The sequence below is a fragment of the Balaenoptera ricei genome, chromosome 8, assembly GCF_028023285.1.
Source record: "Balaenoptera ricei isolate mBalRic1 chromosome 8, mBalRic1.hap2, whole genome shotgun sequence".
NCBI classification, from domain to species: domain Eukaryota; kingdom Metazoa; phylum Chordata; class Mammalia; order Artiodactyla; family Balaenopteridae; genus Balaenoptera; species Balaenoptera ricei.
In genome coordinates this window covers 29615914-29634636 of record NC_082646.1, presented here as the reverse complement: position 1 = coordinate 29634636, position 18723 = coordinate 29615914, and the positions used below count along the sequence as shown (strand labels likewise).

Genomic DNA, 18723 nt, shown 5'->3' with positions numbered 1-18723 from the left:
CATCCTCCTACTCCTCTGCTGTCTTGGAACCCCTTTGTTCCTGATTTTAGAGGAAAAGCTTTCAGCTTTTCATCATCAAGTATGAGGTTAGCTGTGGATTTGTCACAAATGGTCTTTATTATGTTGAGATATTTTCCCTCTATACCAACTTTGATGAGAATTTTTGTCACCAAAGGACGTTGAATTTTGTCAAATGCTTTTTGTGTGTCTGTTGAGATGATCATGTGATTTTTTTCCTCCTTTTGTTAATGTGGTGTATCATATTGATTGGTTTGCAAATATTGAACCATCCCTGCATCCCTGGAATAAATCTCACTTGATCATTATGTATGATCCTTTTTATATATTGTTGAATTTGGTTTGCTAATATTTTCTTGAGGATATTTGGATCTTTATTCACTGGAGATATTCACCTGTAATTTTTTTTTTTTTGGTAGTGTCTTTGTCTTATTTTAGTATCGGGGTAATTAGCGATGGCCTCATAGAATTAATTTGGGAATGTTCCCTCTTCCTCAGTTTTTTGGAGGTGTTTGAGAAGGCATAGATATTAGTTCTTTTATATATGTTTGGTAGACTTCTTCTCCCAGGAATGGATTTGTTCCTGAATTTTTGTTTGTTGAGAGTTTTTTAAAGTACAAATTCAGTTTTACTACTAGTGATCTTTCTGTTCATATGGTCTATTTTGTCCTGATTCAGTCTTGTAAGTTTTTATGTTTCTAGAAGTTTGTTGATTTCTTCTAGGTTGTCCAATTTGTTGGCATTTTAACTGTTCATGTATTCTGTTATGATATTTTTGTATCTCTGTGATAGCAGTTGTTATATTTCGTCTTTCAGTTCTTATTTTGTTTATTTGGGTCCTCTTTTTTTCTTGATGAATCTGCCTAAAGGCTTATCAGTTTTGTTTATCTTTTCAAAAAATCAACTCTTGGTTTCATTGGTCTTTTCTATTTTTTTTTCTTTTTTGTTCTTTGTTTTATTTATTTCCCCTCTGATCTTAATTGCTTTCTTCTTTCTGCTTTTGTTTGTTCTTCTTTTTCTAATTCCGTTAGATGGTAGGTTAGGTTGTTTATGAGATTTTTCTTGTTTCTTGAGGTTGGCCTTTTACTGCTGTAAACTTACCTTTAGAACTACTTTTGCTGTGTAGCACAGATTTTAGAAAGTTGTGTTTTTATTTTCATTTGTCTAGAGGTTTTGTTTGATTTCCTCTTTGATTTCATTGACCCATTGGTTTTTCTTTTAGTAGCATATTGTTGAGTCTCCACATTTTGTGTTTTTTCCATTTTTCTTCCTGTTATTGATTTCTAGTTTTATGCCTTGTGGTTGGAAAAACTGCTTGATAGAATTTCTATCTTCTTAAATTAGTTGAGACTTGTTTTTTGGCCTCCTATGTGATCTATTCTGGAAAATGTTCCACATGCACTTGAAGAGAATGTGTATTCTACTGTTTTTGGTTGGAGTGTCCTGTAGATATCTACTAAGTCCATCTGGTCCAAAGTATCATTTAAGATTACTGTTTTCTTATTGTTTTCCTGTCTGGATGATTTGTTCATTGATGTAAGTGGGGTGATAAAATCCTCTGCTATTATTTGTTATTGTCAATTTCTCCCTTTATGTCTGTTAATATTTGCTGTACATATATATATATATTTAGGTGCTCCTATATTAGGTGCATACATGTTAATGAGTGTTACCTCCTCTTCTTGCATTGAAATCCTTTTCTTTAATAATGCCCTTCTTTATCTTTTTTTATTGACTTTATTTTAAAAATTTGACTGAAATGAGTACTTCTACCCCTGCTTTCTTGTCATTTCCATTTGCATGAATTATTTTTTTCTATTCCATCACTTTCAGTTTCTGTGTTTGTCTTTATGTTTGAAGTGAGTTTCTTACAAGAAGCATTTAGATGGGTCTTGTTTTTCTTTTTATCCAATCAGCTGCTCTGTGTCTTTTGATTGGATCATTTAGTCCATTTACATTTGAAGTGATTATTGATAGGTGTGTCCTTATTCCCATTTTGTTACTTGTTTACTGGTTGTTTTTTCAGTTCGTCTTTGTTCTTTTCTTCTTTTAGTTCCTTCCCTTGGGGTTTGATGATTTTCTTTAGTGGTATGCCTGTGTTCCTTTTTCTTTAGATTTCTTTGTATGTATTACAGGTTTTAGATTTGCAGTTACCGTATGGTTCATATATGTTGACCTATAACTATATTTACGTGTTTTAAACTGGTAGTCATTTAAGTTCAAATACATTCTAAACAATTTACATTTTTCTAATCCCCTTCACCACATTTTGTGTTTTTAATGACATATTTTACATATTCACGTTTTTCCTTAACTGTTCATTGTAGTTATAGTTGATTTCACAGTTTTTTGTCTTAATCTTAGTAAGAGCCTATTTAAGTGATTGAGCCATAGGCTTTACTATATATTTGCCTTTACTAGTGGGATTTTCCCTTTCCTATAGATTCTTACTTGTTGTAGCTTTTTCTTTTCCACTTAGAGAAAATGCTTTAACATTTTTTTAGGGTTGGGTTAGTACCCTCTGTGCTTCCTGTACCTGGATTTCTGTTTCCTTCTTCAGGTTCTGGCAGTCCATAATTTCATCAAACACATTTTTGCCCTGCCTCTCTCTCTCTTCTCCTTCTAGGACCCCTATAGTGTGAATGGTGGTATGCTGGTTGTTGTCTTAGAGATCCCTTAAGTGTTCTCATTATTTTTAAACCTCATTTTTCTTTTTCTGTTCAGATTGAGTTAATTTTTATTTCATCTTCTTCTGTATTACTTTGTCTGCTGTTGATTCCTTTTAATTTGTTTTGCATTTCAGTTAGTGTGTTCTTCAGTTCTGTCTTTTAAAAATGTTTTTTAGTTCTTTTTTAAAATTCTCACTCTGTTCTTCTATTCTTTCTTCTAATTTAGTCAGTATTCCTATTACTAATGCTTTGAACTCTTTGTATATTAAGTTGTTCATTGCTGTTTTGTTAGTTGTTTTCTTCAGGGTTTTTCTCTTGTTCTTTCAGTTGAAACAGTCTTCTTTCTTTTCATTTTGCTTAACTTTCTCTGTGTCTGTGATATTAGGTGAAACATTTACCTACTCTGATCTTGAAGGAGTGTCCTTGTGTGGGAGCATTTCTATGCAGTCTCCATGTGTCCAGTGGCTTTGATGGGAGAACTGGATCTGACCTGAGCATGAGTCACATCTTTCCACAGGGTGTGCTGGCAGCTGTCACCTTTGTAGGAGGTGAGACTGAGATGGAGGGACTAGAGTCAGAGCCCGGTGTGAGCCTGGGGTTCTTCTCTGCTCAGTGACCAACACCACCTTACTGGAGGTGGGGTAGGGCCCCAAGTTCCTGGAGCAGAAGCCCTGTGATTTGGGAGTGAGCTGGCTCCATTCCCTTTAAGTGTGTACTCTTTTCGTTCCTAGCACCAGTACTTTGCCCCAGAGGGGACCAGTATTGGAGCAAGAGGTGCCAGAGTGGGTGCTCGGCAAAGGTCAGGTGTGGGCTGTGGTGGTCTGGACCCCAGTCTGAGTTTCGGACCTCACCCAATGAGCTGCTTCCATAATCAGCTGCAGTGACTGCTGCCTCCCCCCACCCCCGTCAGATGCCATTCTGGGTCAGGTTAGATCTGTACATCAAAACAGCATACTCCCCTCAGTCCTGCAGCCCTTGCCCCAGTTTGGAGCTGCATGACATAGCAAGAGGGGCTGGAATGGGCACTTGGCTTTGGTCAGGGAGTGGGCTGTGGTGGTCCCAGCCCAGTCACAGTTACAGACTGCTCCTGATGCACTGCCTCGCCAAGCACCTTCAGTGGTTGCTGTCACTCCATTCAGATGCAGTTCCAGATTTGAGCAGGGTTCATTTCTCACAACTGTGTACTCTTCTTGGGTGCAGCACACCTTGCCCCAGTGTGGAACTGTACCATGGAGCAAGTGGTGCTGTAGCAGGCACTTGGCTTAGGTTGGAGCATGGGCTGGGGGTGTTGCAGGAAACTGGCCAGAGTCCTGGGGCAGTTTAAGTCTGCTTCTGCTGCCTTGTTTCGAGAGTAATCAAATTTGTGTGGGCTCTTCATGAGGAGAGTCTAGGTTTCTTACAGTCCCCTTGTTAGTCCCACTGGTTTTCAAATCAGCTAAGGGGACTTGTCTTCTTGGCGTTGGACCCCAGGGCTAGGGAACCCAATATGTGGCTTGAATTGCTCACCCCCCAGGGAGGATCTCTGAGTCCATGTAATCTCCTTCCGTTTCTGTGTGCCCTCCCAGGGTCACAATTCCTGACTTGACTACTTCTCTTCTCTTCCTACCTGAATCTGTGCGGATTTTTCTTACAGCCTTTGTTGTATGAGTCTTTCTACCAGTCTCCTGTTGGTTTTCAGTGAGAATTGTTCCACATGTAGATGTATTTTTGCTGTGTTCTTGGAGGGAAGTGAGCTCCACATCCTCCTACTCCACCATCTTGATCTCTCCTTCCTACATCATCATATTCTTAACACATAAATATTTGGTTTATTATGAGGAAAATACGGCCCTTGCCTTAGAATCAAATGATAATTCTTATAATGGGAGTGAAAATAAATGAAGATCATAGGAAGAAGACTAAAATGATGGTCCTTAACTGAAGTTTCAGTGTGAAGCATGTTGATTTCATATGTCTTCTTTATATTGAGGATATCATTTCTTTTGTGCTTTATGCTAATGTTTTTCATATTGTGAGTCAAATTTATTGCAGTCATCATTTAAAAATATAAACTATCAGCATGTATTACATGTAACAAATATACGTTTTGTTTCCTAAAACCTTTGTTTTGGATACACATACACACAGAAAATCTCTCTATGGGTCAAAGTCACAGAAAAGCTTGAAAGCCAGTGCTCAAGTCTTTGTGTCTTCTTGGCTTCTTGTGCCCACATTGTGCTGTAAGCTACAGATCTATGGCACATATCTATAAAACCAGTCTATAGCATATAGAGATGCATACCAATTTTTCAACCTTTTTTCATAAGCAGGACATCTCCCCACTCCAGTCCTTGGCTTTGTTTCCATTCCCCTGTATATGCTGGAGCACCTTTAGTATCTATTATCTTTTAGAAATTGAACTAAGGACTAACATTTTCTGCTTGCACATAGAGCCCAGTAGTCATGTGGCTTCAGTTATGCTTACTGCTTTGCATTTCTCTTCTGTTTCTGGTCCACAGAGAGGGGTTTATCTTGTTTTGAACTTAGCAGTGTTTTATATTTTGTATATCTTTTCAGTTTGTCCTGAGCAGAGACAAACATGGCAACATGAATTGAACTTTAATAAATCTCTTGACTAGAAGGTCTGAGCATGTTTTAGAGATTGATTCATGTTGATATATTTTATTTCTATTTTATTCCTTTCAATCACTGTATAGTCTTTCATAATCTAACTCTGCCATTCTGTAAATATCCATTCCTCTTGGAATGGATATTTTGTTTTTCACTCTTACAAACTATTACAAGCAGTGCTAAATTTCTCCACAGTGCATATTTAGAAGTGGAATTGCTAAGTTATTAAGTATGCATCTACTTTCTTTTACAAACACTTGCAAAGAGATTATATCAATTTATTGTGCCCCAACAATGTATGTTTCTTAACCATACTTAGTATCTGTATTGTCAAACTTTAAAATTATGTCATGCTGATTAATGTGTGAGAAATGGTATTTCATGTATTAAAATGCATTCCTCTGATTACTAGGAGAGATCTTTTCTTTTTTTTTATCATTTAGATTTCTTATAGTATGAACTGCTTGTTTATGTTTTTTGTTGTTTATCTTTTTCTTACTGATGGTAGTTCTTTATATACTCAGTCTTGTGTCTTTTGTGTACTTTCAGATAGTATCTCATAATTCGTCTTACCAGTTGTCAATTGTCCTCCTCAGTTTGTAATTTTAGTCTTTGTTATCCTGTTGAGTATCTGATGTGTATCTCTTTGAGTGTCCAAATAAGACCACTGGAAGAAATGGTAGATACTCTGAGATTTTACAGTAGGCTAAAAAGGGAGGTGGCAGTCTTTTTGTGTGTACATTATAAGAAGTCAAATCCTTACTACTTCGCTTATCCCTCTAAGTTAACCTTTAACTTAAAAATTGTTTTGTTTGTTTTTTGTTTTTTTCTATTTTTTGGCCGCACCATGTGACATGTGGGATCTTAGTTCCCAGACCAGGGATCGGACCTGCGCCCCCTGCAGTGGAAGCACGGCGTCTTAACCACTGGCCCGCCAGGAAATTCCTAACTTAAATTTTGTTCTTTGGAGATTCTGTACTTTTTTGTCAACTCATGAATACATTTTAAATGCTTTTAAAAAATTTTTTATCCAACATTTTTGTTTTCAAAGGTTGGTTCTGGAAGCTAACGTTTAACTCTTTCCATTCTTCTCTATCTAATTGCCATTATTATTTCTAATAATTGCCATTATTAGTTCTAAGAAGCATTTTCTGACCCCCTAAGTCAAATTGGATACCCCTAGTATATGTTTCTGTATCAGTCTTTACTTTCATAGCACTCTTCTATGTTAATATTGCTTGTCTTTCTCCTTTCTCAAGGCCATAATTTCTTTGATGGTGAGGACTATGCCTGGCTTATTAATTATAGCCCCAGTACCTGGCATAGTGCTTGGAACACAGTAGACACTTGCATTGTGACTAGGCTACTGTCATCTTTTTCCTGATTACTGCCACAGTCTTACTGGTTTTCTACCTATAAGGTTGCTTTTCTCCAGTCTTCTCTCCACTCTGAAACCAGTTTGCTCTTTGTGTAACACAAAGCTGATCATGTTTATGGCTCACCATTGCCCCAGCAGAAAGCTCCAATAGCAGTTTAAAGTGGTTCCTGTGGCCTAGTCCCTGATTATTCTACAACCTAATCTCTTATTGCTATTCATTCATGCTTCTCAAGTTTTAGCCAGTCTGAATTACTTTGTTCCCTAAAGGTGCAGTGCTTTTTCTTTCCTCTTGGGTTTTATGAACATGCTTTTATTCCTATACTTGGAACCTCTTAATTCTCTCTTTTCCCACAGAAGAAACTGGCTAATTCTTGCTCATAGGTCTTATAGTACTCATATTACTTCCTTTAGGAAGTCTTTGATTTGTCAGCATGAGAGGAGTTTGAATTGTGTATGGCTTTAACACTCCGTACTTCTGTCTTCAAAGCACTTGTCAGTTACTTGTATATTGTATGTATTCCTCACTATCTCATAAGCTAGCAAGGACTGTGTTAGGCATATTGACTATTACATCTTCTGCATCTAGCACAGTTCTGATTCATGGTAGGCATTCAATAAAAGCATTGAATGAATGTTAATTTAGACATTATTTCCTGCAAGTTGGAAAAGAGCGTGTCTTAAGAGTTTTTAAAGTATTTCCCTAAGGTTACAATTGTTAACTGAGTCTCAGATTTTTAATTTATTAATATATTTTATGGTGGGGTTATTTTAAAATTGTGACCTCTGAAAATGTTTTGTTCCAGTTCAGACTGCTGGAAAGAGAATTGAATCCATACTGGAAGGATGGTGGGACAGGTCTTCCACCAGAAGACTGTAATGTGTCATCAGTTACTAAAGGTATCTTCATATTTTGATTGTAGCCACACAGGCATTTCTTATAACTTGGTATTCCTAAGGGAATGAACTGAGTCTGCTAGTAGATTGGCAAGATGTATTATGAATTCCAAAAATGAATAATAGTCCAAATCAGATTTTGAGATGTATTAAATCTAAATTTTATCACTAGTTATTATTTAAGTATTTCTGCTTGATGCTGTAATTTGATCAATTCTGCAAATATCTGTGTCTGTTTATGTATTTGCAAAACAATGATGTATATTGATTATCTGATGTGAAATTTGTATGGTTTTATATTATGAGCATCTATGGATTGTTACTAAAGGTTCAGTTTACATATAGGAAAGCAATGATAAAACATTTGCAGTCTTTTAAGGCCTCATTTAAATTACTAGTACTTGGGAAGATTATTTTAACTATAATATGTTAGCAAATTGGTTAAATATTTTTATACTTGGTAATGTTTTTATATTTGAGTTTATATTTTGAATGGATTAATGAAAAGCATGGTTCTGTAAGGATATAATTATTCTTTGGTTTGTTACATGCTATAACAAAATGCAAAAAGTATTAAAGCTCTGAAGTTTCATGAAAATGATGTATAAATATTAAAGATGTGATTTCATATCTTTAGAAATTCTTACTTTGCCAGCATTTACAAATTTTATTGATGTTAGGATAGTGCTGTTACTTTCCAGCAGATGGAGACAAAATACTTGTGTCACGTATTCATACCTTTCACCATAATTAAAAAAAATACTTATATGCCAATTAAGTGTTACATTGACAACTCAATGAAAAGTTTGATTAATTACAATTAACCCAGTATACACATAGTAGTATTATAAATTATCTTTTCATCTTAGTCATTTCTCAGCAGAATGTTTTCCTGCTTTTTATACATAATTTATTTTTATTTTGTCCATTTGTTATATTCTTTTGTATTTTATGAGAGATGTCCCTGGAGCCACCTTATAGGTTCCTTTTTAATTTATATTTATTAGTTTTACTGAAGTTATCAGTAATTATAACATTTTCTTTATTGCCTTTCAGCTTGGGCAATAAAGAAATGTCTCTGCTGGGCTATATAATAATAACTGTACTCATATAAGGGTCTCTTTGGAATACTGATGTTTAGAAATGTAAGAGTTTGGGAATCATAAGTTTTCTCAGTGAACCATTATTATGTAGGGCTGATCCAGCTTTTACCATCCTTGTTGTCAGAGGACAGTTAGTAAGTTCGTCTATGGGGAAGACTTAGAATTAGCAAATCCTGTCTTTGAGTATATGTAGTCAGCAGGTTCTTAACTTCACTGATTGGAGAAGACCCAAAGTTCTACCTAGGTAGTATCTTTCAGCTCGCTGAACCAGTAGAATCAGACACTAGGAGAAAAATGACCTTACATAAAGGTTTTAGAGAGCCTTTCTCCCTTCCCTTTCATATAATGCTTTCACCATTTCCCTTTCTCATATTTAATTAGAAGGAGAAAGAATGACAGAAAGCTCTGAATGTCTGTCAGAGGTTCAGATCCCAGAGTTGAAATTAAGCTTTAAAAAATGATTTGTAGGTTTTTCTGCATATACAGATAGTGTAGTCATTCTCTTTAGACTAGTGGTAGAGTTGAAGCTGTGAGGCACCTAAAAGTGTTATAACAGTAGTATTAAGAGGTATGTAGAGGTGCTATAGTGTTTATATTTAAGGACTTAGACTTTGGAGTTTGACTTCTTGGGATTAGAATTTTGGCATTTCCACTCATTAGTTCTGTGATTTGGGGACTGTTTCCTGACCTCTCTGAGCCCAGTTTAAACATTGTAGTAGGGAATAATGGTATTACCTGTCTTATATGGTTATTGTGAGGATTTATCACAGAATCTGGAATATAGTAAATACTTAATAATGACGTTGTCAAATATTTGTCCTTATGATGAAATGTTTTGGGAAGATTTTATCAACAGATTTTTTGGTAATGATTGAGGTGCCATATACACAATAACTAATTGGTTACTCTTGATATTTTTTTCCTTAGAGAAAATTAAGTAGAAAAATAAATAAATTTTCAGTGTCCATACAAAATTATCTTAAATCACATTTTAGTAATGGAAATATTTGTACAATTTTTTTTTTTTTTTAGAAATTCACGTTCTTTTATTTATTTATTTACCTATCCATGACTGTGTTGAGTCCTCGCCTCCGCGCGAGGGCCTTCCCCAGCCGCGGCAAGTGGGGACCACTCCTCATCGCGGTGCGCGGGCCCCTCACCATCGCGGCCTCTCCTGTTGTGGAGCACAGGCTCCAGACGCTCAGGCTCAGCAATTGTGGCTCACGGGCCCAGTCGCTCCGCGGCATACGGGATCTTCCCAGACCAGGGCTCGAACCCGTGTCCCCTGCATTGGCAGGCAGATTCTCAACCACTGCGCCACCAGGGAAGCCCTGTACAATTTTTAAGTTTACAAAATAACACGTTTTTGTATCAGTTTATTTTCAATAGCAGCCATGTGAGGGTAGCAAACTAGATGTACCAATTGAATACGAAGCTAATACCTAATGTTCAGAAAACTAAGGCTGAAATTGGTCAAGTTATTTGCCTATAGTCATGTGAGTAGTACTAGAACCCAGGTCTTCTGATTTTAGTCTAGGGTTAGTTACTCTAGGTTTTCATTAGAAGACTCTGTTACCATGTAGTTAGTAGATATTCTTGCTTAAAAACTCTGTATTTTTGTTCATCCATATAGATTTTTTTCCCTTTATTTTTTGGCTTTCTCTTACAGAATCTTTTGAGAAGTTGTTTCAAAGGTGGTTTAAATCAACTGCCTTATTTTGCAGACAAAGAAGTAAAATTTAAAGGAGTTAATGACTTGCTTGAGGTCTTACAACTATTTAATAACAACAGCAACACTAAAATCTAGGTCTCCTGATATTTAGTTTATTGCTATTTTTTTTTACTTTCATTTTATTTTATTTTATTTTTTATTGGCATATTTTTTTTTTTTTTTTTTTTTTTTTTTTTTTTTGCCATATTTTTTTTTTAACATCTTTATTGGAGTATAATTGCTTTACAATGGTGTGTTAGTTTCTGCTTTATAACAAAGTGAATCAGTTATACATATACATATGTTCCCATATCTCTTCCCTCTTGCATCTCCCTCCCTCCCAACCTCCCTGTCCCACCCCTCTAGGTGGTCACAAAGCACCGAGCTGATCTCCCTGTGCTATGCGGTTGCTTCCCACTAGCTATCTATTTTATGTTTGGTAGTGTATATATGTCCATGCCACTCTCTCACTTTGTCACAGCTTACCCTTCCCCCTCCCCATATCCTCAAGTCCATTCTCTAGTAGGTCTGTGTCTTTATTCCCGTCTTACCACTAGGTTCTTCATGACCTTTTTTTTTTTTCCCGTAGATTCCATATATATGTGTTAGCATACTGTATTTGTTTTTCTCTTTCTGACTTACTTCACTCTGTATGACAGACTCTAAGTCCATCCACCTCACTATAAATAACTCCATTTCATTTCTTTTTATGGCTGAGTAATATTCCATTGTATATATGTGCCACATCTTCTTTATCCATTCATCCGATGATGGACATTTAGGTTGCTTCCATGTCCTGGATATTGTAAATAGAGATGCAATGAACATTTTGGTACATGACTCTTTTTGAATTATGGTTTTCTCAGGGTATATGCCCAGTAGTGGGATTGCTGGGTCGTATGGTAGTTCTCTTTTTAGTTTTTTAAGGAACCTCCATACTGTTCTCCATAGTGGCTGTATCAATTTACATTCCCACCAACAGTGCAAGAGTGTTCCCTTTTCTCCACACCCTCTCCAGCATTTATTGTTTCTAGATTTTTTGATGATGGCCATTCTGACCGGTGTGAGATGATATCTCATTGTAGTTTTGATTTGCATTTCTCTAATGATTAATGATGTTGAGCACTCTTTCATGTGTTTGTTGGCAATCTGTATATCTTCTTTGGAGAAATGTCTATTTAGGTCTTCTGCCCATTTTTGGATTGGGTTGTTTGTTTTTTTGTTATTGAGCTGCATGAGCTGCTTGTAAATTTTGGAGATGAATCCTTTGTCAGTTGCTTCATTTGCAAATATTTTCTCCCATTCTGAGGGTTGTCTTTTCATCTTGTTTATGGTTTCCTTTGCTGTGCGAAAGCTTTTAAGTTTCATTAGGTCCCATTTGTTTATTTGTGTTTTTATTTCCATTTCTCTAGGAGCTGGGTCTAAAAGGATCTTGCTGTGATTTATGTCATAGAGTGTTCTGCCTATGTTTTCCTCTAAGAGTTTGATAGTGTCTGGCCTTACATTTAGGTCTTTAATCCATTTTGAATTTATTTTTGTGTATGGTGTCAGATAGTGTTCTAATTTCATACTTTTACATGTACCTGTCCAGTTTTCCCAACACCACTTATTGAAGAGGCTGTCTTTTCTCCACTGTATATGCTTGCCTCCTTTATCAAAGATAAGGTGACCATGCATGCATGGGTATATCTCTGGTCTTTCCATCCTGTTCCATTGATCTATATTTTTGTTTTTGTGCCAGTACCACACTGTCTTGATTACTGTAGCTTTGTAATATAGTCTGAAGTCAGGGAGCCTGATTCCTCCAGCTCCATTTTTTGTTCTCAAGATTGCTGTGGCTATTTGGGGTCTTTTGTGTCTCCATACAAATTGTGAAATTTTTTGTTCTAGCTCTGTGAAAAATGCCAGTGGTAGTTTGATAGTGATTGCATTGAATCTGTAGATTGCTTTGAGTAGTATAGTCATTTTCACAGTGTTGATTCTTCCGGTCCAGTAACGTATCCCTCCATCTGTTTGTGTCATCTTTTACTTTTTTCATCAGTATTTTATAGTTTTCTGAGTACTGGTCTTTTGTTTCCTTAGGTAGGTGTATTCCTAGGTATTTTATTCGTTTTGATGCAGTGGTAAATGGGATTGTTTCCTTAAGTTCTCTTTCTGATTTTTTGTTGTTAGTGTGTAAGAATGCAAGAGATTTCTGTGTATTAATTTTGTATACAGCATCTGTACCAAATTCATTTATGAGTACTAGTAGTTTTCTCATAGCATCTTTAGGATTTTCTATGCATAGTGTCATGTCATCTGCAAACAGTGGCAGTTTTACTTCTTCTTTTCCAATTTGGATTCCTTTTATTTCTTTTTCTTCTCTGATTGCTGTGGCTAGGACTTGCAAAACTATGTTGAGTAGTAGTGGCGAGAGTGGTCATCCTTGCTTTGTTCTTGATCTTACAGGAAATGCTTTCAGCTTTTCACCATTGACTAATTGTTAGCTGTAGGTTTTATTGTATATGGACTCTTTTATGTTGAGGTAGGTTCCCTCTTAGGCCACTTTCTGGAGGTTTTTTTTTTTGTCGTAAATGGGTGTTGAACTTTGTTATAGTTTTTTCTGCGTCTATTGAAATGATCATATGGATTTTATTCTTCAGTTTGTTAATGTGGTGTATCACGTTGTTTGATTTGTGTATATTGAAGAATCCTTGCAACCCTGGGATAAATCCCACTTGATCAGAGTGTATTATCCTTTTGATGTGCTGTTGGATTCGGTTTGCTAGTAGTTTGTTGAGGATTTTTGTGTCTATATTCATTCGTGATATTGACCTATAAATTTTCTTTTTTTGTGGTATCTTTGTCTGGTTTTGGTATCAGGGTGATGGTAGCCTCATAGAATGAGTTTGGGAGTGCTCCTTTCTCTGCAATTTTTGGGAAGAGTTTCAGAATGGTAGGTGTTATCTCTTCTCTAAATGTTGGATAGAATTTGCCTGTGAAACCATCTGGTCCTGGACTTTTGTTTGTTGGAAGATTTGTAATCACAGTTTCAATTTCAGTGCTTCTGATTGGTTTGTTCATATTTTCTGTGTCTTCCTGGTTCAGTCTTGTAAGTTTCTTTCTTTCTACGAATTTGTCCATTTCTTCTACGTTGTTCATTTTATTGGTATAGAGTTGCCTGTACTAATTTCTTATGATCCTTTCTATTTCTGTGGTGTCCATTGTAACGTTTGTTTTTTTATTTGTAATTTTATTGCTTTGAATCCTCTCCCTTTTTTTCTTGATGAGTTTGGCTGAAGGTTTATCAATTTTGTTTATCTTCTCAAAGAACCAGCTTTTAGTTTTATTGATCTTTGCTATTGTTTTCTTCATGTCTATTTCATTTATTCTGCTCTGATCTTTATGATTTCTTTCCTTCTACTAACTTTGGGTTTTGTTTGTTTTTCTTTTTCTAGTTGCTTTAGATGTAAGGATAGGTTGTTTACTTGAGATTTTTCTTGTTTTTTGAGGTAAGCTTGTATTGCTATAAACTTTCCTTTTAGAACTACTTTTGCTGTGTCCCATACATTTTGCAGTGTCATGTATTTGGAGTCGTTTGTCTCTAGGTATTTTTTGATTTCCTCTTTGATTTCTTCAGTGATCCATTGATTATTTAATAACATATTGTTTAGCTTCCGTTTGTTTGTGTTTTTTACAGTTTTTTTCCCCTGTAATTGATTTCTAACCTCATAGTGTTGTGGTCAGAAAAGATGCTTGATATGATTTCAATTTTCTTAACTTTTTCAAGGCTTGATTTTTGACCCAAGATATGACCTATTCTGGAGAATGTTCCATGTGCACTTGAGAAGAAAGTGTTTTCTGCTGCTTTTGGATATAATGTCCTATAAATATCAATTAAGTGTATTTGGTCTAATGTGTCATTTAAGGCTTGTGTTTTCCTTAACTTTCTGTCTGGATGATGTATCCGTTGGTTTAAGTGGGATCTTGATATCCTCCACGATTATTGTGTTACTGTCAATTTCCCCTTTTTTGGCTGTTAGCATTTGCCTTATGTTGAGGTGCTCCTATGTAGGGTGCATATATTTACAATTGTTATGTCTTCTTCATGGACTGATTCTTTGATCATTATGTAGTGTTCTTCCTTGTCTCTTGTAACAGTCTGTATTTTAAAGTCTATTTTGTGTGAGATGAGAATTGCTACTCCAGCCTTCTCTTGATTTCCATTTGCATGGAATATATTTTTTCCATTCCCTCACTTTCAGTCTGTATGTGTCCCTAGAGCTGAAGTGGGTCTCTTGTAGACAGTATATATATATACATGTCTTGTTTTTGTATCCATTCAGCCAGTCTGTACCTTTGGCTAGAGGATTTGATCTATTTGCATTTAAGGTAATTATTGATATGTATGTTGCTATTGTTATTTTTTTAATTGTTTTCAGTTTGTTTTTGTAGGTCTTTTTCTTCTCTGTGTTTCTTGCCTAGAGAAGTTCATTTAGCATTTGTTGTAAAGCTAGTTTGGTGGTGCTGAATTTCCTCTTAGCTTTTGTTTGTCGGTAATGCTTTTGATTTCTCAGTTGATTCTGAATGGCAGCCTTGCTGGGCAGATTAATCTTGGTTGTAGGTTTTTCCCTTTTAGTAGTTTAAATTTATCCTGCCACTCCGTTCTGGCTTGCAGAGTTTCTGCTGAGATATCAGCTGATAACCTTATGGGGATTCCCTTGTATGTTATTTGTTGCTTTTCACTTGTTGCTTTTAATATTTTTTCTTTGTATTTAATTTTTGTTTGTTTGATTCATATGTGTCTCAACATGTTTCTCCTTGGGTTTATCCTGTATGGGACTCTCTGTGCTTCCTAGACTTGGACAACTATTTCCTTTCCCGTGTTAGGGAACTTTTCAACTATAATCCCTTCAAATATTTTCGCAGACTCTTTCTCTTTCTCTTCTTTTTCTGGGACCCCTATAATTCGAATATTGGTTCCTTTAATGTTGTCCCAGAGGTCTCTGAGACTGTCGTAATTTCTTTTCTTTCTTTTCTTTATTCTGTTCCACTGCAGTGATTTCCCCCATTCTGTCTTACAGCTCACTTACCCATTCTTCTGCTTCAATTATTCTGCTACTGATTCCTTCTAGAGTAGTTTTCATTTCATTATTGTATTGTTCATCACTGTTTGTTCTTAGGTTCCTCTAGGTTTTTGTTAATCATTTCTTGTATATTTTCGATCCGTGCCTCCGTTCTGTTTCTGATATCTTGCGTCATCTTTACTATCATTACTCTGAATTCTTTTTGGGTAGATTGCCTAGTTCCTTTTCATTTACTTGATCTTTTATGTTTCTATCTTACGCCTTTGTCTGCAGCATATTCCTCTGTTCTTTTATTTTGTGTAACTTACTATGTTCGTCCTCACTTTTCCGCAGGCTGCAGGGTTGTAGTTCCTCTTGCTTCTGGTGTCTGCCCTGTTGTGGGTGATGTTGGTCCAGGGGCTTGTGTAGGCTTCCTGGTTGGAGGGACTGGTGCCTGTGCTCCGGTGGTTGGAGCTGGGTAGGCAGGGCCGTGGCAAGAGCTGTATTTTGGGGTGTCTCGAGCATAGGATGACTTTTGGCAGCCTGTCTGCTGATGGTTGGGGTTGTGTACCTGTCTTGCTGGTTGTTTGGCCTGAGACATCCAGCACTGGAGCTTGCAGGCTGTTGGGGGGAGCCAGGTCTTGTTGCTGAGATGAGGACCTCTGGGAGAGCTCACTCTGATTAATATTCCCTGGGTCCAGGAATTCTCTGGAGGTCCAGTGGCCAGGACTTTGTGCTTCCACTGCGGGGCTCAGGTTCAACCCCCAGCTGGGGAACCAAGGAAGAAATTGCAAGACACGTGGTGTGGCCAACAACAAACAAACAGAAAAACAAGAAAAAAAACAGAAAAGAGACAAAAACCAAGAGAAACAGAAAACCAAAAGGAAGCAAACAAAACCAAAAAGATCCAAAAAAAAACCCACAAAGAAAACAAAGTAGACAACCACCAAACAAACAAAAATACCTCAAAATGAAAACAAACAGTAGAAACATAACTAACAAAAACAATACAAAAAGCAAAGATGACAAAAAATAAACACACAAAAATGACAAGAAAACAAAAGGAAACAAACAGAAAAAGAGAAAAAAACTCCAAAACAAAAAAGAAAAAAAAAGACAAAAAGAAACAAAAAAGACAAACAAAAAACCCCAATAGACCAATAAAAAATACATTTAAAATTTTAAATGAATAAAATTAATTAAAACAACAAAACAAAACAGAACAAAATAATTGCCTAGGGGCTCTGCTATCAGTGTCTTTGCCCCCACGGTGAGCCATAGCCAACCTCCACCTCCCCAGGAGGCCCTCAAAGACCTTTCAGATAAGTCTGTGGACCTGCTGTGGGCAGTGTGGTTGCAACACAGACTCTGACCTGCCCCAACTCCCATGTGCACATGTCCCCAAAGTCCACAGCTGCCAAAGCTAGACCCATCTCAGTTCTGGGAGCACTCATCTATTCAGTTGTTCTGCAGGTGTTGGATATACCAGGCTGATTGTGGGGGTTAAATCTGCGGCTTGTGCAGCTGTACGGAGAGATTTTAATTCCTCTTCCTTAGTCGTACAGCCATGGGGGCTCAGCTTTGGTTTCGGTCCCATCTCAGTGTGTGGGCCAACCTCAAGCATCTGCTCTCCACCCAGGTGAGAGGGGGCGAAGGCAGCAACTGAGTGGGAGATTCTTACTCGCTTAGGTGGGATTGGCCAGAGGTGGGGATCGATTGGGGCATGCATGCTTGCTCAGGCAGGAGGGAATAAGGTGCCTACGACTGGGGCATGCGCACTCGCTCAGGTGTGAGGGGGACAAGGTTGCAATGACTGGGGCATGGGCACTCTGTTGGGAATCCCTCCCAGTGGCCATGGAGGCCGGGGCTGGCGTGTGGGGAGAGAGGCTGTGATGGTGGACCCGCCCCTTGTGTGCCACTCAACAATGGCGCCTTGCTTCTAAGGTAGTCCTACTTCTTCCAGGAGCATTCCCAGCTGCAGAGCTCCTCAATCCTGTCCCCACAGGCTGTCTCTGTGCAGCTGAGCTCCTCACTCTCGTCCCTTCAGGCTGTACCACACAGCCAACAGCAGTCCTCTCCCTGGGTCTGCTCTCCTAACATCTCGCGTCAGCACCCAGCCCCTGCCCACATTAGTGGACACCTGTATCAGGCTGAGGTGCGCAGGGCTGTAATACAGACTGTCCATGGAAGTCTCGTTCTCTCCTGACTGCCACAGATCAGCCACTGCACTTTCTTCCAATAGCCCCTGAATCCACCCCTCTATTTCAGCATATTTTGCCACTGGTAAGGGGGCCTCCATGGGTGTGGTAATCTCTCCTCTCCTTCACCTCCTCCCCAGGAGTGTGGATCCCATCCCGTTTCCTCTTTTCCTTTTCTTCCCTTTCTCTCCTTCATCCTACCTGGTTACGCAGGGATCTTCTCTTGTCCTTTTAGGTGTCCAGGATCCTCTGCTAGTGTTCAGCAGGTGCTCTATGCGAATTGTTCCACTTGTAGATATATTCTTGATGTACTTATGGGGAGAAGTGAACCCCAGGTCCTCCTATTCCACCCTCTTGACTGCTCTCAGCTCCTTATTTGTTCTTTGTGTTGTATCTGAAATAGCTTTTCCACCCCATGTGTATACCTTTATTCCTTATTTATTTTTAGGAATGCCCTTCCTACTCTTATCTTTGATTATAGAAATCCAACTCATTTTTTCAGCCTGGTTTGTGAAATTTTCCCTGACCTCACATTTAGAGGCAATTCTTCCTTTATTTTCATTTTTGTATAACTTTATAGCTCTTTATAATATTTATCAAATATTATTTTTGTTATAATTATTTATGTCCTTTTATTCTCATTCTCTTAGGTGGCAGTGTTTTTGAGGGTAGTTTTATTTTTTCCTTTCTCGTAATTGTAGAACTGTACCTTGCATATATAGGCACTCAAGTATATGTTGAATTTTAAATGTATTTATGATTTTTATATATTCAAGGAATAATATATAATTTTATAGTTAGAAATCATTGTAGTACCAATAAGTATTCTGCATAACCATGTGAAAAGTATAACTGACATTTAATATTGGAATTTAATTTCAGTAGTAGAAGATGGTGGTTTAAGCTGGCTAAGGAAGTCTTACCAAAGAATGAAGGAACAAGCTGAGAAACAAAACAGAAATTTTGAAGACATTGTAGCTGAAAGATATGGGGTAAGTATTAAGGAGATACATATTATTTTCAGAGTTATATGAGAAATTAACTTTGTCAGTGTTTTGTGCCAGGAAACACTTTTGAATTGACTTGATACTAAATTT

At 37.2% G+C, this 18723-nt stretch overlaps 1 protein-coding gene across 1 annotated transcript in view; it reads left to right on the top strand.

Annotated features, from left to right (window-relative positions):
- The window catches only part of CWF19L2 (CWF19 like cell cycle control factor 2), a 187524-nt gene that overhangs the window by 35946 nt on the left and 132855 nt on the right, over positions 1–18723 (top strand). Inside the window, exons 6-7 of the mRNA XM_059929351.1 lie at positions 7479–7572; positions 18509–18618. Of these exons, the coding sequence (XP_059785334.1) occupies positions 7479–7572; positions 18509–18618 (204 nt within the window). The remainder of the gene's footprint in view (positions 1–7478; positions 7573–18508; positions 18619–18723) is intronic.